Raw genomic sequence first — 17,977 nt, 5'->3', positions numbered from 1 at the left:
CATATTACCTTAGAATTTATTAAAAATTATTTTGTAACGATTTTTTTGAAATAAATTATATTTTTAATTTTCAAAATATCAATATTTTTTTAATTAATGAAACTTATGCATTTAAACATAAAATAATATGTTCTAAAATTGTTAACATTTTTAAAAAAAATATGATAAATATCTAGACTTATTTTAGTAAAATTTATTTTTTCACAAACTGATTATTAATTTATTTTAGTGTTTATTATTTTAGTAAATACAAACAAATGATTTATTACACATATTACATATATTTACTATTATTTTTCAAATTATTGAAATATATAATATGCATAGAAATGTATTATAAAAAAATTTTAAATTATTTTATTTTGACAAAATAGATTGCATTTATTGCGTATTTTTTCCTAAGATACAAACAAATAATTACTTGTACTTACTAAGATATTTTTTGTAACGATTCTTCAGAAGTAATTTTTTTATATGAAAATATAACTATTAATGTATTATTTATTAAATTATAAAAAAAATACGTACCATGTATTATATTATACATCTTAAACCATTATAAAATATGTTTGTAATTTGACAAAAAAATTGCTAATTTTTACGATTTTCTAGATAGTTTAAATACATTTTTTACGATTTTCTAGATAATTTAAATACATTTTTGGAAATTTAAATATATATTAATTGAAAATATTAACGCATATTCTGCTATAACGATTTTAAATTAAAAATAATATTTTTTCTCAAGAAAAAATGTGTGTTATGTATTATACTATATTACTATAAAATATAAGAAAGCAAAATTTAAAAAAAAATATTTAGGTACCACTATGGTATTGTATAAGTACATTTATGTGTTCAAAGGCTTATAAGTGGATTTATATGTTCAAAGGCTTAAGTTTTTTTAATTAAAAATATTTTAGGAAACATCATTTTTCGATAACGATCGTATTATTAGATTATTTATTATTTCTAAAAAAACTATATATAGAGAGAGATTGGTGCATATGTATATAATATATTATAGTATAAATTATAGTGAAATAATTAATAAATATAATATCTATTGTATATATGAATACACAATAATATTTATACAGTAATAATTTATTGTGATAAATAATATTATCGTAACATATTGATTGTATATATAATACATTTTTACAACAACAAATATTATAAGGTATAAAAAATATTTATATATTATTAAAATTAGAATAATAAATTAATTTTAATATTTCATCACCAATAATAAATAGACTCAAATATTTTATAAATACAGCATATAAATTAAATATACGTTATGATTTATAAAAAATGTTCTGACAAAATTTTTTATTATTAAAACTATTTTATATTGAAATTAATCTAATGCTTGTAGCAAAAATATTATCTATTCATACTTATAAAATTGTTATTACGTAAGTGATAAATATGACGAAATATTCAATTTATCTTATCTTTGTGGCAAAAACTTATAAAATCAGTATTGTATGTACATTTTAAAATAACCAAACAATTATTAAGAATTTACAATTTTTTGTAGAATATTGCGATAATATTAATATAATTTTTAAATAAGAATCATATGTATTATACAAAAAAAATATATGTAGTAATTTAACTACAATATATTACTGTAAGAGTTAAATTTAAATATAATATACAATCTATATATTGGGTACTGCATAAGAGAAAATTTTATAAGCTAATAAAAAATAATTAATGCAACAATTGTGTAATATTATAACCATATATTTATATAAAAATATATATTTTCTTATTTTTTAACAATTAATATATTAAGCTAATTGAAAATAAGTTAAAATTATATAAATTAATAATTTTACTTAAGCTTCAAAAAAATATAATTAAATTTCTGCCGATCAAGTTAAAATTTATAGATATTTTCTAAAAAAAAAAGTATTTAATGATGTTATATTTACGTTTTTATTTAAATGTTTTAATAAAATACCTTCACTATAAATTACTAGAAAATAAACCTACGAAAGTATAGTCTGAATAATTAGTTTCTTCAAAGCGACAAAAAAAAATACATCTAAAACATAAAATAAAAATGTAAATCCAATATATTACACCCACTTTATAAATAGTTAAAAAAAAATACGACCATAACTCAGCGCAAAAAAGTCCATCGCTTTCAAATACCGCAACACAAAAAAGAAAATTATTTAAGTAGTCTGGGCAATTTTTCACGGTCGGCTTACGGAAGTTGCCGTGATTTACTTTTCGGATAGCGACTTTTCGACCTCGTTGTTTTGGCCATGGTCAGTCCAGCCGTGGCTTCGCCATGGCATAGCGGTCTCTACGGGGCTACGCCGTAGCACACGCGCACACAATAAATTAGTAAATAAGTACTTACGTTTTAACTCTCGAGCTGACCCATGCCGATCGCGCGATTAGAACCAAAACAATAATAATATCTCGTTAAAAGTTTCTTAAAGTTCTCGCCCCGCTTTCATGCAAGTTTTTATTATAATTAAAAAGTTGATCAATTAGAACGGTGTTGTTTTTATCTCGTGTATTTTTTACGTGGATGTTCGTTCAAACGGGAGTGTTTGCCGCCCGAAAGCTTTGCCGAGTTACTGACGAATAGTGGCGTAGACCCTCCGTAGAGGGTCGTAGCAACAAGCGGGAACCGTAGCACGTAGCGCGCATGGCTCCAGCGGGCGACGGCCAACATTTTAAAGCGGGGATCGTTTTGATTTATTATCGTTATCTTGTCTTAAATTAATTTTTTATATACATATAATCAGCAAAGTTTTTTGTAGCTTTATTTCATATCCACTATAAATAAGATTATGTTTGTTTTAAAATTATTAATTAATATAATTAAAACTAGCTTTAATTAATTATGCATATTAACTTAAACTTTGCGAAAAACTCAGTCGTGTGTTTTTTTGCAAAAGTTCAAATCTGGTTAATTAAACGTAATAGTCTGAAGCTGCAAAGTCCGGAATATAATTATAGTAGATGCACTAAAACATTACAGACAAGTTGAATTATTTTGCCGAGTTTCCATAGAAACGTGTGTTCTTTCATTGTCATGGCAAAATCCAATGCCCTTTGTATATGGAAACTCTGACCTCTTCCTGTCGATTGTACTTTTAGTGCTTTGTAAATTTTAATTTGTATCATTACATTTATTATTTGTATAACAATATATATCTATTATTTTGCAATATTAGTATTATTAAATATATTATATATTTAATAATTTATATAGTTTTAACTTAATCTTTTAATTTCGATGCATCAAAAATGGATGAACGATTTGCAGCACAATAGCTCATTAGCCATTAACCTATACACTTGGCCTTAAACGAAATACGTACAACTTGGTCTTAACAACTAAATTACAGACTCATATTTTTTAAATTATTAGTACATAATTAATCCCGCACATTTCATTGCTAAAAAAAGTGTAACTTTTATAGTACTGCAACGGGAATCTTGTCGATCCGGTGATTTATTATAATATATTCGTGACCGTTTCGCAACAAAGAAATATTCTTTCAACACACCGGAGAATCCTTGCGTGTTATATATGTGATTTTCTGGTCGTAACGAGGGCTTTGTGTGGTCCATCCTCTACACTATTATCTTGTTTCCTTGTTGCTGGATGAGCATTTTGATCATAGTAAATAAACGCAAGTTTTGATAATCAGACTCTTTCCAACGTATGCATCTGTGTGTGGTCACCACCGTTTATAAAATGTATTTATACAGAGAATAAAATAAAATCAATTAATATCGTCATATTAAAAAATAAATTTAACTTCAGATTTTGAAGAAATGATGTTTCGTTTTTGATATAATGACATCAAAATTGGGGCATTTTGATGTTAGAGCAATTTGCGATGCAATCAATTTATTAGTTTTATTTTTATGTTTATCAGGGTGAAAAATCCTTGCTCGCAAAAGTAAAGTTTTGCAAAAGGCAACAACTTTTTGACTATCTCCTCATGTGCAATTTTGAAAGCTTTGGGGTTATCGACATCTAAAAAAATAGTTTCACAAAATTCAATCTGTGCTTCGTTATTATCTTAATAGCTCCTCTTGTAATCAAATATTAACAAAGTGAATTTCACTGGTGAGAATTATAGTTTGAGTAAATTAAAGTTTACTGGCGACTGCTTTTAAGATTTGAACTTACATAGGATGAAATGAAATCATCTTTGGTCCAGGACGGCTATTTTAAAAATACGGGTTCGATTAAAAAAGATTCCTCACGATTAGAGATAATGCAATTTGGGATTGAATTGTCTATCGCGAAAAAAAAACTAAACAGGAGCTATTTGCATTATGATATTAGCATGAAGAACATACCCATCGTTTCATGAATAGACAATTAACAATAGGGACGGTCCTTTCTGATTTAAGACACTGCTAAAGAAAAAGTTTAATTATTCCAGAAATTACTTATTCCTAATAAGGAAACGCTTTTAGCTTTTTGTAATGTCGACTTATTCATTTCACATAAATATGAAACATATAATTTATTAGAAGTTACAAAAAAGTAAAGGGTTCGTCTTTTGTTGATTTTGGAGTCCTAAAAAAATATTTTAGAAAATATATTTTTTTAAATTAAGGATTTTTTTACCCCATTTGTGGTAATTTACTGATCTAATGTATAATGAAAAGTTTAATATGTAAGCATATCAAACAATATGAAATCTCTTTTGCAAAACTCTTCAACACAATGTAAAGACTAAAGTAGCAATAAAAGCGAAAGTGTCTTAAATTTAATACAATATTGTTAACTTCATTATTTATTAAATAAATTCCTTAACATTATAATTTTTATGTAGCTTTAATCAAATAGGGGAAAACTCGCAAATGTATTATTAATCTTTGCGCACATTATCTTAATATTCACACATGACGATTTTTGGTAAAACGTGTAATCAATTGCAATTACCGTTAAGTGAAATTTTATGTATAAAAAATTGCTCTATAAAAACACTACGAGGTGTACTATATGCCTTTGTTGTGCCTTTGGTGTTGAAATGTGAATGTTGCGTGCCAGACGAACTAAACGAGAGCGTACTTTTCAAGTATTAAATAATTTCGGACTACAAAGATAATTAATCAATCAAAAGGCGTCATAATTGTGCGACTCGTTATTTGCTACATTACGATTAAACCCTTTGATACTTATAAACCGCTAAATAATAACGTTAATTGCAGGATCATTAATCGTTGAATAACGAGAGTTAGAAAAGCACTTCTAAAAATTTTATTAAAAGTAGTGTGTTGAATTTATAATTTTTAAAGTACATTAAAATTAAAATAGGAATAATACAAATAGATAGAATAAAACGTATACTTTTTGAGTTATAATACTGAAGATAATATAACTGATATCGTACCAGTTAAAAATCAAATAAAGGATTTTTTTTACTTATAATACATAATTAAATTTCTAAGTTGTCAACATAATTTAAAATTAATTATTGTTGTATTTTATAAAATCAGATTAATGGTAGATAAATTAAATTATTTATTAATTTTATTACTGCTATAAAAAATATATTACAGGCATGTATTTGTCGTTGAAACAAAAACAATCAAGGAAATTTGCGAAGTATATAAAAATTTCAGTTGTTATTGCAAAAAAAATAATGATATTTTCTTTATTATTTAACAATAAATATGTGTAATAAATTAGCTATATATTTAGCTTCAAGCCATTTTCATTGTGCCAAATATTGCTTTTCTAAAGTAGAGCCTATAGAAACATATAGTACAAAATCTCAAAAGCCGCTGTGGCTATAAATAATTCTTTTTAACTCCTTAGAATCTGCAGCATAAATGGGATTAAAAAATCTAGGTTCCTTTCGACTTTAAGCCCATACATACAGATTTTATATTTATTATTATGTATTTTTAAGATAAAATGGGGAAACTTAAACTTTACCATTATGCGGTAGTCTTAACAAGAAAAAATAATATCGTTGTTTGAGTGTTTAATTATTTAAAAAACAAATGGAATATAAAATAAGCAAAAAAATAGTATTTTTTTATGAATAAATATGTTATAAAATAATTAAATAAAACTTTAATTATATAATATTATATAATTTCAATCGTTTTGTATAACCTTTTTCCACCTTTTTGTAATAATTTTCTGGTTTTAAATAATTTATTTACGATTTACATTTTGTAAAAAACGCTAATTTATAGCGTCCTCAAAAGTAAGTCCATTTACTCGAATCGAAGAAAACTTGAGATATCCTAACAAGAGAGAGTATGGGTCGTATCTGTATTTGTATATTCAATAAAACACTTTTATAGTTTCTGAGGGACGGTATCGACAACTTAGAAATGTTTCGGTGAGCTTCGTAGTGTCCCAGAGAGTCGCGATCGCGTCCCTTATTCTTGCATGTGTATCCTGTTATTTTTTTTAATGTTTAATAATTTTAGATTTGTAATATTTTTTCAAAATAAAATACATATTATATTCAATATACTTGAACTGAACCCTGTACGATGTAGATACAACTCCGATTTAAGTGATATGGCTTTTTAATCTCTTCTGTAGTTTTTCCGGTCCATTTTGTGTACAAATACAATAGCACGTATAGGTGCGTTATAGAGAGCAACAGCAGCATCCATTTGCCGGGGGCCGAATTTGGCAACAACACTGCAAATTAATTTAACAGTATACATTGCAGATGGTGGTGGACTGTGCCGAACCACAAAGGGATCAATTTGATAGTTGATGAACGCCGCGACACGGTATGGGAGGATATAGATTGCCACAAAGCAGCTTCTCAACCCCCAGTACGTCCCTGGCTAAATCATCATACTAGAGCGTGTGAGCGCCAGTAAAAAAGTGTACACAACGAAATTAAAACTGGCCGGAGAGAGTTACGCAATGGATACACAGTAGTTTCATTGGCGCTATTTCTGGGTGTGTTGAATAAAATACATGGACTCAAAATTCGGCAAGTTTGGAAGTAAGTGATATTTATTTATTAATTTATTTTACAATATCATAGCACTAATGTCTCTTAAAAAAATTTAATATGTAAAACTACAATTTTTTTTTATGTAAACCTTAGATTTTGTGAGCCTTTTTCAGTTTGTCTCTATTTTGTACGCAATTTGTGTCATGAATTGTTTTTCAAACTATTTTTTATTTGTTTTTTAATCAGTTTTGCTTTATGCAATCATAATCTTGCGCTACGGATTCATTTAATAACTCATGGCGCTCGTAAAATCGAGCTTTGTACAAACGCACACCCGCATTATATGCGCCGGCGCTGCTATTGATACATTGGTTCCGTTCAAATGAAAATGTGCATTAAAAAATAGAACCATTAGCTTATTAGTAAGTCTGTTCAACGTCACTTATTTTTCTCATAATACACAATGCTTTTAGTAGTTGTGCTATGTACAACGAAGAATATTATTAATAAATAAAAGTTGTATTTCACTCCTTTATTATTAATATATATTTTTCTATAACTTCAAGACACTATTTTTTCTGTTCATAACGTCATGCCAAAACAAAAAATGAACAAGACAAATTTCAGCATTATTTTTTCCTATATACAAAATATTTTTTTACTGATTTTTCAGATACAGTTATTTTAGGCACGCACTTTTAATAAAATATCGTTATTTAATACAACTAGTACTATTATTATTTAACGTTTTATTCTTGCTTTTCAATACAATCTTATATTTTTTTTTTATTCAAATAAAATATAGGTATTAGCAATTTATTTATTTATTGCAAGTTTTATATAAATAATATATCATATTCTACTTACATGAATAAATAATTCATTAAAATAATTTATCGTTTTGATATGTTATTATTTATTTTACAATTTCAGCTTACTGCTAATTTGCATTTAAAATACACTTAATCATATTTTTATATGTACCAATTATTCTATACGTTAAGGTGTGTTTTTTTGACGTTTCGCCGAAAATTTTTTTTATTTTGTTAAAAACTAACTCTTTATTAACATTAACATGAATTTAGTGCGAAGATAAAATAGTGCATTTATTTTTGACAAGACATTTTTGATAAAACGCAGAGAAAAATTCGTAAAATAATAAGTAAAAAATTAATATCATACGTAATATTTACTTGAAATTATAGATTGATCGCTGATGATTTATTTATTAAAAATCATGAATCAGTTAACGTTCTTTATTTATATTTATTATTTTATCCGTCAGATACATCTACAATATATCTTAAAGAAAATAATATACTAAATAAAAATTAAATTAAGTCAAATAATCATTTTAAGCAAATTAATTCTAAATAAAATACATATTAAATAATAAATATAAAACATATCTATAAACATAAAATCCAAGATATATTAAATAGATGATAATAAATATTTTTATATAACTGTTATATTTATTGTTATTATAAATATAAATTATTTAATATTAATAATCATATTTTCCACATAATCATGAACTTTCAAAGTGTACTATAAAATTAACATTTTTTTTTTAATCTATATATATTTATATCTATAATATTTTTTACTTGAATGCGAATTTAAGATGATGTTTTAATATATAAAAATATCCATAAATACAAGTTTGATAGATAATTTACATGAAATAAAAATTCATTTTTGTCAAAAATATTCAATGGAGGAATTACTTTTATTGAACTATAAAATTTTTCCAAACGAGAGAAGTTTAAGAGACAAGGTACAATTTGACTTTATGTTTAAGAAATTGTAACTCCCCAAAACTTTTAAGCAAAATAATAGATTTAAACTGGCAGTAATTATATATTATCTGCTTTATGTTTTTGAATACTAATTAAACACACATGTGTTGCTTTGTAACTCATCATGATTATTATTTTATTACTACATTGACGAAATCACATATTTATTAAATCCATTTATTTTATTCAATATGTTTTATTAGCAAGGAATAATAATTACAATATGGTTTCACATTATTGCTTAATTAAATATTGTAAATTGCATTAGCACGACTAAAATTTAAAGCTTAGATTTTGTGAAACAATTTAATAAACAATAAAAATATAAAACGATAATAGTTTACAGAGTAATGTATTTAAAATTAAATTTATAAAAAATTAAGGCGAAAAGTAATGCTTAATATATAATATAAGGTATCGAAAAATCTTTAATAATATATTTTATTTGTATTCAACTAAGAAATTAAAGCAATGGACGAAAATCATATCGAATTAAAAGTTTTAAGCTATTATTTTAAATTAGATACAAAAATAATCATAATTTTATAATAAATTGTAATACATCATTTTGCTTTATTGGTTTGTACTGTATATAACAACCACAGAAGGTTAACTCAAAATTCTCAATGCAGAGAATGTCATTATAAGAAACAATAAATCACGTTGCGGCAAAAACGTACTCGGCCCGTAAGCTAGTACAATAAATCGATTTATTCACTAACCACGTGTTTTGAGTGCTTTTCTTCGACTATCATGTGTAGCTAATTATAAGAGTAAAAGTCCGCAATACAACAAAATATATTTATATATAAACCTTATTGATTTTGAACCCTCGTTCGTTATTTACATATTATGTTCAGTATAACATCTGAGTTCGCGGCTTCAACACTATTCAATGGTTGAAGAAAAAAAAAGCTTTTACAATAATTATACATAATTTATATCCTGGGTCAGTTGCATGCTTAGAATCGTTTCTAAATCACCACATTGCGGCAAGACTGCAACAGTTGCCAAGAACGTTTTATATTGAAAGGACGTGCATAGTGAAACTAAATAAATTTAATTCATTTTCAGAAATGATCGACCCTCCCTACAAAGTAATGGTCGTCGCAGTGACAATATTTGCGCTCAAAGTATCCTTCGCATCGATGGAAGACTTTTACGAAATAGTTGGATCGAAGCATCTCAACTATCGCTTGCCAAAAACCACAAAGCCAAACTCTTACAACATGACCTTAGTGATAGATCCAGAGAAGAGCGACAAATTCATGGGAGAAGTGAGGATTCAAATCGAAGCGCTTCAAATCACGAATCAAATCGTGATACATTCCAAAAATTTGGTTATATATGACATTCAAGTGATGGATATAAACCAAAATATATATTCGGATCATATATTCGACACGGGCGATAAAAACTTTTTAAGAATCAACCTACAGAAGAAACTGGAAATAGGAAGATTATACCAAGTGAATATTGTATACATTGGTAGATTCGGAGCTAACATGAGAGGAGTATATCTAAGTTTCTATAAAGATAATACAGACACTAAGAAATACTTAGCGTCTACTCACTTTCAACCAGTCTATGCAAGGAATGCCTTTCCGTGCTATGATGAACCTAGCTTGAAAGCTACATTCAACGTCAATGTATATGCGCCAAAAAGCTATCATGTCATATCCAATACAGAAGAAATTTTATCATACCTGTAAGTATTATAAGTAAAGTTCTTAATGATAGATAATTAGTCACTCGATACAATTAACGATCAAATGCAAAAATCCATCGGCGTACTGCGGTATGAGCCGGTGCATTATCGTGTTGAAGCAGCTGGTGTGTTTTGTATACCCATCGATGAATTTCATTAATTATTAATCAGTACGGTTATTTTTTAATTTATTTAGAAATGTAGAACTTGTGCTACAGTGTATGACGATGCATTTTTGTATTGAAACAGCTGATGAAGTTTTATATATGTACTACAATGCATTTTAACCATTAGTATGAACCGATTATATTTTTTATTTATTTAATAATATAGAGCTCCAACGAGCAAAGCAATATGATTTTTTGCAATATATAAAACAAACATAGCTTAGAATTGTATTATCTCTTCATACAATAAATCGCAACGAATGATTTTTAATATTGTTTATTTTAATGTTTTTTTTGGCGTGTTTTTCACTGTAAAAATAGTTAATTTAAAAAAAAAAAGTGAGATTAAAACTATATGAAAAATATATATCGCATTGTGCTGTGGTGTATGCTGGTGCATTGCTGTGGTGAAGCAGCTGTTGTTATTTTAAATGCTTTATACTTCTTATAGATGTTTGAGCACAATTTAATTATTTATTATATATTTATAAATATATTTTTAAAATAACAACTGTCTTAAAATTAAAGTAAAATTACCAATATCATTTATAAAAGTATTTTTTTTTATTTTAAAAAAACTGTAGATATTTTCATAACATATTTTTGTATAATTGTAGACGTTGCAAAAAATATAATTGTCTCTTTTTTAACTTCTAAAAAACAACAGATCATCAAAAAATTAAATTAATTTTAAGCGAATATTGATTATAGCTCAAATGAATAAAAAATAAATTAAATATATTCTTTAAGGCCCAAGATGAAGAACTTTAAGAGCATATCATTCAAGACCACACCATTGATGTCAACTTACTTAGTAGCATTCGTGATATCAGATTTTGACTTCAAATCTAATCTGATTCACGGTCCGCCAATCTTCGCCAAAGAGTTTAGGATATACGCTAAACCCGACTCTAGATTCAGCTTAGACTATTCTTTGGAACTAAGCCAAAATAATATTATGTATATGGAAAGGTATACGGGAATCAATTATAGACTTAATAAGTTGCACTACGTCGCCATACCCAACATGGAGGAACAAGCTATGGAGAATTGGGGTTTAGTGTTGTTCAAGTACTAACATTTTTTTCTCTTAAATTTGATTGATTTAAATATTTTTTTTATATAAAAATAATACATTTTCAGGGAAAAAAATTTGTTGTTTGATAACGTAACAACGACTACAGAAGACAAGCAATATATTGCAACTACCGTATCGCATGAAAATGCCCATATGTGGTTCGGAAACGAAGTCAGTCCTGAATGGTGGGATTGTCTTTGGTTGAATGAAGGTTTTGCTTCATATTTTGAATATCACATCACAGATTTGGTATTTTATTGTACATTGCTTTTAATTGAGTCTTTATTTTGTTATTATAATAGCTTGGTTGTAGATGACGAATGGGAAATGGAGAATGGATGAGCAGTTCGTCGTACGGCACATGCAAGAGGTGATGTTTAGCGATTCTGCTCCTAGTACCAATCCCTTGACTTCAAAAGTCGAATCTCCATCTGAAATAGAAGCTCAGTTTAATCAGATTGCTTTTAGGAAAGGTAACATGTAAATTAAATGCAAAAATGATTTTTTTATGGTTATTATAATTATATATTAAATTAATAGCTGCATCTATCATAAGGATGATGGAACATACTTTGACTGAACCAATTTTTCGTAGAGGTCTAGTGTATTATTTAAACTCTATGTAAGTATACATTCATCCATAGCTAAATAATAAATATTATAATATTCTAATGAATGTAAGCTTACAGGCAATTAGGTGTATCGAAGCCAGAAACGTTATTTGAACACATGCAAAGAGCTCTAGATGGCTTCGATCATTTGCTTCCTGGCAAAGTTACGATAGCCGATGTTTTTGGATTGTGGTCCAATCAGAGTGGTTATCCTGTTGTTTACGCTTTGAGGCAAGGATCGAATATTGAAATACATCAGGTGAGATATTTTTTGAAGAGCTTATTACAAGATAAGCGCTAAGTGGCACCAAAGTGACTTATCTGATATTTTTCTAAAATAATTACGATAGTGTTTCCCATTTTTGTTATTATCAAAGCAAATATTGTTCCAAAAGATACGACTATAATTTATCAAATAACAATAATTGAATAATGTATCATAGAAAAACAAAGCTAATTGATAAAATGATAAACCTAAAAATAACTCATCATATAAATTAATTTTTTAATATTTTTTAAATAATTCTTTTACTATATTCTAGTAAATGGAGATTCGTTAAAAATATATAAATATAATAATAAAGACACATTTATTATTTAATGTATTTTAATAAATTAAAATACATATTTTTTATTAAAATTTGTTATATAAACTATTGTTAAATTAAATGCGATGGCCTGATAAATAACAAGATAACAAATAACAGGAAAAAAACAATCAAATCAAATCATGGAATTGGTGACATATTTTAATAAAATACACGCGTGTATATTATTATTATTATTTAGCTATTACAAAATCAACTATATATATAATTAAATCTACGAACACATTTTATATAATCTAGTAAGTAAAAAAATAATTAAGTTAAATAATGTTAGCTTATATAATGTTATTTAATATAAAAATAGTGTTTCAGACAAATTTTTAAATATTATTTAAAGAAAATTAATTCTATATTTTGTTTTAAATTAATCAATAAATAATTCTTAAAATTATTTTTATCATTTATTTTTTTTCCTGTATACTATGTATTATTTTTTAAATATATTTTTGAATGTTAATTTTCTTTTGTTTTAATGAATATTCAATTAATTTAGGAAAGATACTTTCGGAACTACAACCTAACATCCACCGAACAATGGCCATTGCCCCTGACTTGGACCACCAATCTGGATTGCAGATTCGATAGCACCACAACCCAAGAATGGTTGTTGCCTTCCCAGATGAAAACGATCAGCATCGACAAAGGCGTCGAGTGGTTTGTGTTTAATATTCAGCAGACAGGTGAATTGATTAAATTTTGTTAGAACACACATACATAGGTATATGTAGTACAAATTATATCTGACACGCACACCTCACCAGGTTATTATCGGGTGATGTACGACACAGACAATTGGATGAAATTGATCGGAGCGCTGAACGGCGAAGACCATAAAACGATACATCCAGTGAACAAGGCGCAATTGATCGACGATGCCTTTGAATTCTCAAGGACGTTTAAAATGGTATTATTTTATTATATTTTATCACCTCAAAATAAAAGGCTATAGATTATTAAATCAGTGTGATAAAGCATGTTATCACGCATATATCAAATGTCCCCATAACTATCCTTCAATGAAAGCGGTTAATGAAGAAAATGTCGATGGTTTAACTTTTCATTATCCACCCTATGCTTACGGACCTACTAACGGCAAAGGTGCTATTTATCAGAGAATTATTTTTAGAGATGCGTATTTTCATTATGTTTATTGCATAAATATAAATTATACCATTACAGAGATAAGTTTATGTTGCGATATCAGGCGGCGGTGTCGAATTTGGAAATTTCCAGATTGATCCAAAATAATTGTAGCAGATGTTTGGGATATTCGAAGTTGTAAAGCCCTCAAAGAAATGCCTTTTTGGTGTCTCTCAAAATGCAAGAGTCTCTCTGGTCTCTGATGTCTGCTTGTGAACTCGTGGCACTGGATTGATTGCTCTCTTAAATTATCGCAATTTTATGTTGAATGAGTAAGCTTATTTAGACTAATGATCATAATTTTAAGCAATAATATTCTGGGTATCCCTTTACAAATTTTTCAGTCGCTTATCGATGATCATAATTTATTTTAACACTTTTTAAAGTTGCTAAAGAGCCGTATCAACAATAGGCGTCTTTCAGCTCAGAGATTTAGCGTGCCCTAGAGAGTCACGATCACGTCCCATATTCTTCTTGTCGCGACCAGAACGTCAGTGCCTAAAAACGCTTATTTTTAACAAACGATCCAGCTTCTAAGCGCGTGTATTAAGCACAAAGATATGTTCAGCGATAGTTATAAGAAGCTGGAAAAAATATGCGGGATGTAATTGTTTTTTTTTTAATTAAATGGTACAATTATTGTTTTTATAATGATCATCATGACGCATTGGGAAAACCTGTCAAGTCATGATAGTTAGATTTTTAATAAAAAATATAATTTAAATATACATTAATCATATTCATCATAAATCAAGCGGCTAAGTCATTTTGGTTTCAGTTAATAACATTCATGTTTTTTGAAACCATCGTGTTGCTATTTTTGTGGTGTTTTTACTTAGTATGACACCTTTGTTCGATTGTCACTTTCTACTGGGTAATTTTCAAGTATAAAAATGATTAACATGTGTTTATGGCGCTTTTAACGCGTAAGATTTTTTTTGCGATAAAAATAAAATAATTAGCGATACAATTGTACAATAGATACGGAAAACATTTATTAATAATGTATTATTAGATATTCTCTAAATATTTTTTTTATATGGAAAAAAATGTGGAAGGGGGAAATCAAATCAAGCTTTAAATATTGTCATTAAATTATATTTTTTAATGCATAATACTTTAAACATTAACTGGAAAAATATACATTTTTTAATATTACGTCAACTTTATTACATGCACCTTGATTTTTTTTGAAATATAAGAAAAAAACTGTAAATTTGATTTTGCTGATATATATAATATAAAGAAAACCATTCAGAACAGTTAGAACAACTAAACCTGATATTTCTTTATTTATAAAAAGGCAAAGAGTTCGCAATTATGAACAATATAACCTTATTAAAAAAAAGGAATAGAAGAGGGTCAGAATTTAATCTTTGCGATACTCCAGAACGAACAAAATGGAGTGACGAATACCATAGCTCACCTACTTTTAATATCTATAAAAAATATTAACTATCTAAACGATCGATGAACTATATGTATCATATCAGTAAAAAATATAAAAATTACTGTATTATAAAAATATGCATCAGATATAAATCCGAGCTATAAAGGTATTGGATCACTCTGTACAAAGTATTGTTTTTTAGTTCACGATATATAAACACTAATTATGAGTGAAGTTCGTAAAGGGTGAAACAATAAATAAGTTTTGATTGGTTTTAATTTTTTTAATTTCTATATTTGTCTAAGTAAAATATGATACTTCTAAAAAAAATTATTTAAAACATTTATTATTTAGGTATAAAAATTAGTGCAAAATGAGGTTTCATATTTAATTCTAAATAATATGATTAAAATATATTTTTCTATAAATAATACTAATTTGCACGAAACCCATAAAAATGTTTTTAAATAAATATTTAATTGATATTCATGTCATACATTACATAATTTACAGTCATACAATCTGACATTCGGGCTGATCAGCTACCTCCGTCACGAATTAGATTATATACCATGGCTTTCTGCTAGACGAGGTTTAAGTTACTTGGACAGCATCATGTTCGGCTCGAAATATCACAACAAATATATAGTATCTATATTTTATTAAATATTTTATATTAAAAAAGCTAATATCTCGTGAAGTCGTTACTAAAAAAACGTAAATGAAATGTGAACCTTCATGAGATATCCACTTTTAAAATATCGATACAGTTTATTTCTATCAATCGCGTATATTCTAATTTTATTATCAACAGGTATTCATGAGACACTTAACATCGAATTTATACGAATCGATGGGCTTCGAATTTAACGACGGCGATGACCATATAACCAAATTAAACAGGGTTTTGGCGATAAACATGGCTTGCAAATATGGAAATTTAGAATGTATGGATACGGCCAAAAAGAAGTTCAACGATTTAGTAAACGGAGGAGGTTTGTTATATATATTATTTTGAATTAAATAACTTAGTAAATTTGTTATAAATATGTTTTATTTATATTAGATGTTCACGTTGACTTTCAAGAGTTTTTATATTGCTTCGGAATAAAAAACGGCGACGATAGACTATGGCATATTTTATGGGAAAAGTATTTAAACTCCACTTCAAAATCAGAACGCGCTATTTTAATGTCGGCTTTGAGTTGTTCTGAAAATATTGCTATATTGCAAAAGTTAGTTAATTTTGTTATACCTTTTAGGCAACATATTTGTAATTTTTTTTTTTTTCAGATATATGCGTATGAGTGTCAGTGAAGAGTTTAAAATCAATATGAAGGATGTATCTACAATGCTAATAGAAACGATGGCAAAACACGTTGGATTGGGTGTAGTTTTGGATTTCGTCGATGAAAACTTCTACAAACTTCATAAAAAGTAAGTTGTTTTATAATAGCAAATTATATTTTTGGTAATTATTACACAATAAATAGGTCTATTAATAAAAAAAAATCTAGATAATTTCACTCTTTACACGAATCCAATAAAAAATAGTACAGGTGCCCCTTTATTAAGATGCACTGAACTAGTCAAATTTTCTGTAGTTGTCTTTTTATAAATCCGGTTGATTCAGTAATCAGCTGAATTCCAGCCGGTAATGCTGTGGAAATGGCCTTTCTAGTTTTATTAGATTATATTAAAATTGCGACAGACGATAAATAGCGCGATGTTTTTTCCGGGCGGTGGTGGAAAAGCTGGCGCAGGGATGAACTGTATAGCGGAAGTTGATCCCTCTCTGCTACGGTGGTACTCGTATGGAGGAGTTCCTCTAGGGATGTGAGCGCCAATGACAGTAGTTAAGTGAAGAGTATCTGTACTAAATGTTCATAATTTAAAATTTTGAGAAGTGGTTTCTCAGAACTAAAATTTTATATAAATTACTGTGAGACAGTTTTAATCTTATTTAGCCTTTTATATTTAAATCTCAGCCTTAGTTTTAGTCAGTCTCAAATATTACATATAAACTTTCTAATGTTTTAAATATATATATATATATATATTTATTAATTTATTTAATTCAACAGATTTGGTGGACTAGATAGCGTAATAGAAAGACTAAGCAACAAAATCGTACAAAAAGAACATGCATTTAAATTGAGACACATCTTGGTGAAGCACAAGAACAATTTTAAAGCGAGCACATTCAAGGAAAACGCACCTTTGAACTTTCTTGAGAGAAATCAGGAAGTTATATCAAATCTTCGAGAAGACATTGACGCGTGGCTCTTCGATAATGTCAAGTGCAACCAAGCGTTCGTCGGAAAAAACTCATTTGCTTTGATCGTGTGTTTGCTTATTGCCCTGTTGGTGCTCTAAGAAAAAAAATAAACTTGACAAAATGTAAATATATACTCACACGTGTTTTATTTGTTAGGAATATTAGTAATAAAATATCAAAACAAGTAAATAATTTATTAAAAAAATATGAAGTAGAAAGGTCCTTCAAAATATAGGTTCTATAATTTTTAGAGTATCATA

The 17,977-nt window shown here is 27.3% G+C and overlaps 2 protein-coding genes across 3 annotated transcripts in view; one reads left to right on the top strand and one right to left on the bottom strand.

Annotated features, from left to right (window-relative positions):
- Positions 1-2,618, bottom strand: part of mAChR-B (muscarinic acetylcholine receptor) — a 130,073-nt gene extending 127,455 nt beyond the window's left edge. Inside the window, exon 1 of the mRNA XM_088181162.1 lies at positions 2,384-2,618. The gene's annotated coding sequence lies outside the window, so the exon portion shown is untranslated. The remainder of the gene's footprint in view (positions 1-2,383) is intronic.
- Positions 2,292-17,849, top strand: LOC148237331 (aminopeptidase N-like). 2 transcript variants are annotated; one of them, XM_088181150.1, is made up of 16 exons: positions 2,292-2,367; positions 6,520-6,608; positions 6,699-6,983; positions 9,812-10,445; positions 11,363-11,683; positions 11,756-11,939; positions 12,004-12,163; positions 12,231-12,312; positions 12,380-12,560; positions 13,403-13,589; positions 13,671-13,813; positions 15,953-16,087; positions 16,254-16,434; positions 16,506-16,674; positions 16,733-16,876; positions 17,524-17,849. In XM_088181150.1, exons 3-16 carry the CDS (start codon positions 6,956-6,958, stop codon positions 17,813-17,815), a joined length of 2,841 nt encoding a protein of 946 aa, XP_088037276.1. In that variant the 5' UTR covers positions 2,292-2,367; positions 6,520-6,608; positions 6,699-6,955; the 3' UTR covers positions 17,816-17,849. The 2 variants fall into 2 exon arrangements, with proteins under 2 accessions (XP_088037276.1, XP_088037275.1); XM_088181149.1 differs by lacking the exon at positions 6,520-6,608.
- The last annotated feature ends 128 nt before the right edge of the window (positions 17,850-17,977 follow it).

This window comes from Plectrocnemia conspersa, unplaced genomic scaffold, assembly GCF_051122295.1.
Source record: "Plectrocnemia conspersa isolate PC_06_02 unplaced genomic scaffold, ASM5112229v1 ptg000002l, whole genome shotgun sequence".
Classification (NCBI taxonomy): Eukaryota; Metazoa; Arthropoda; class Insecta; order Trichoptera; family Polycentropodidae; genus Plectrocnemia; species Plectrocnemia conspersa.
Note: the sequence above shows the minus strand (reverse complement) of the source record. Positions and strands in the feature narration are given on the sequence as shown.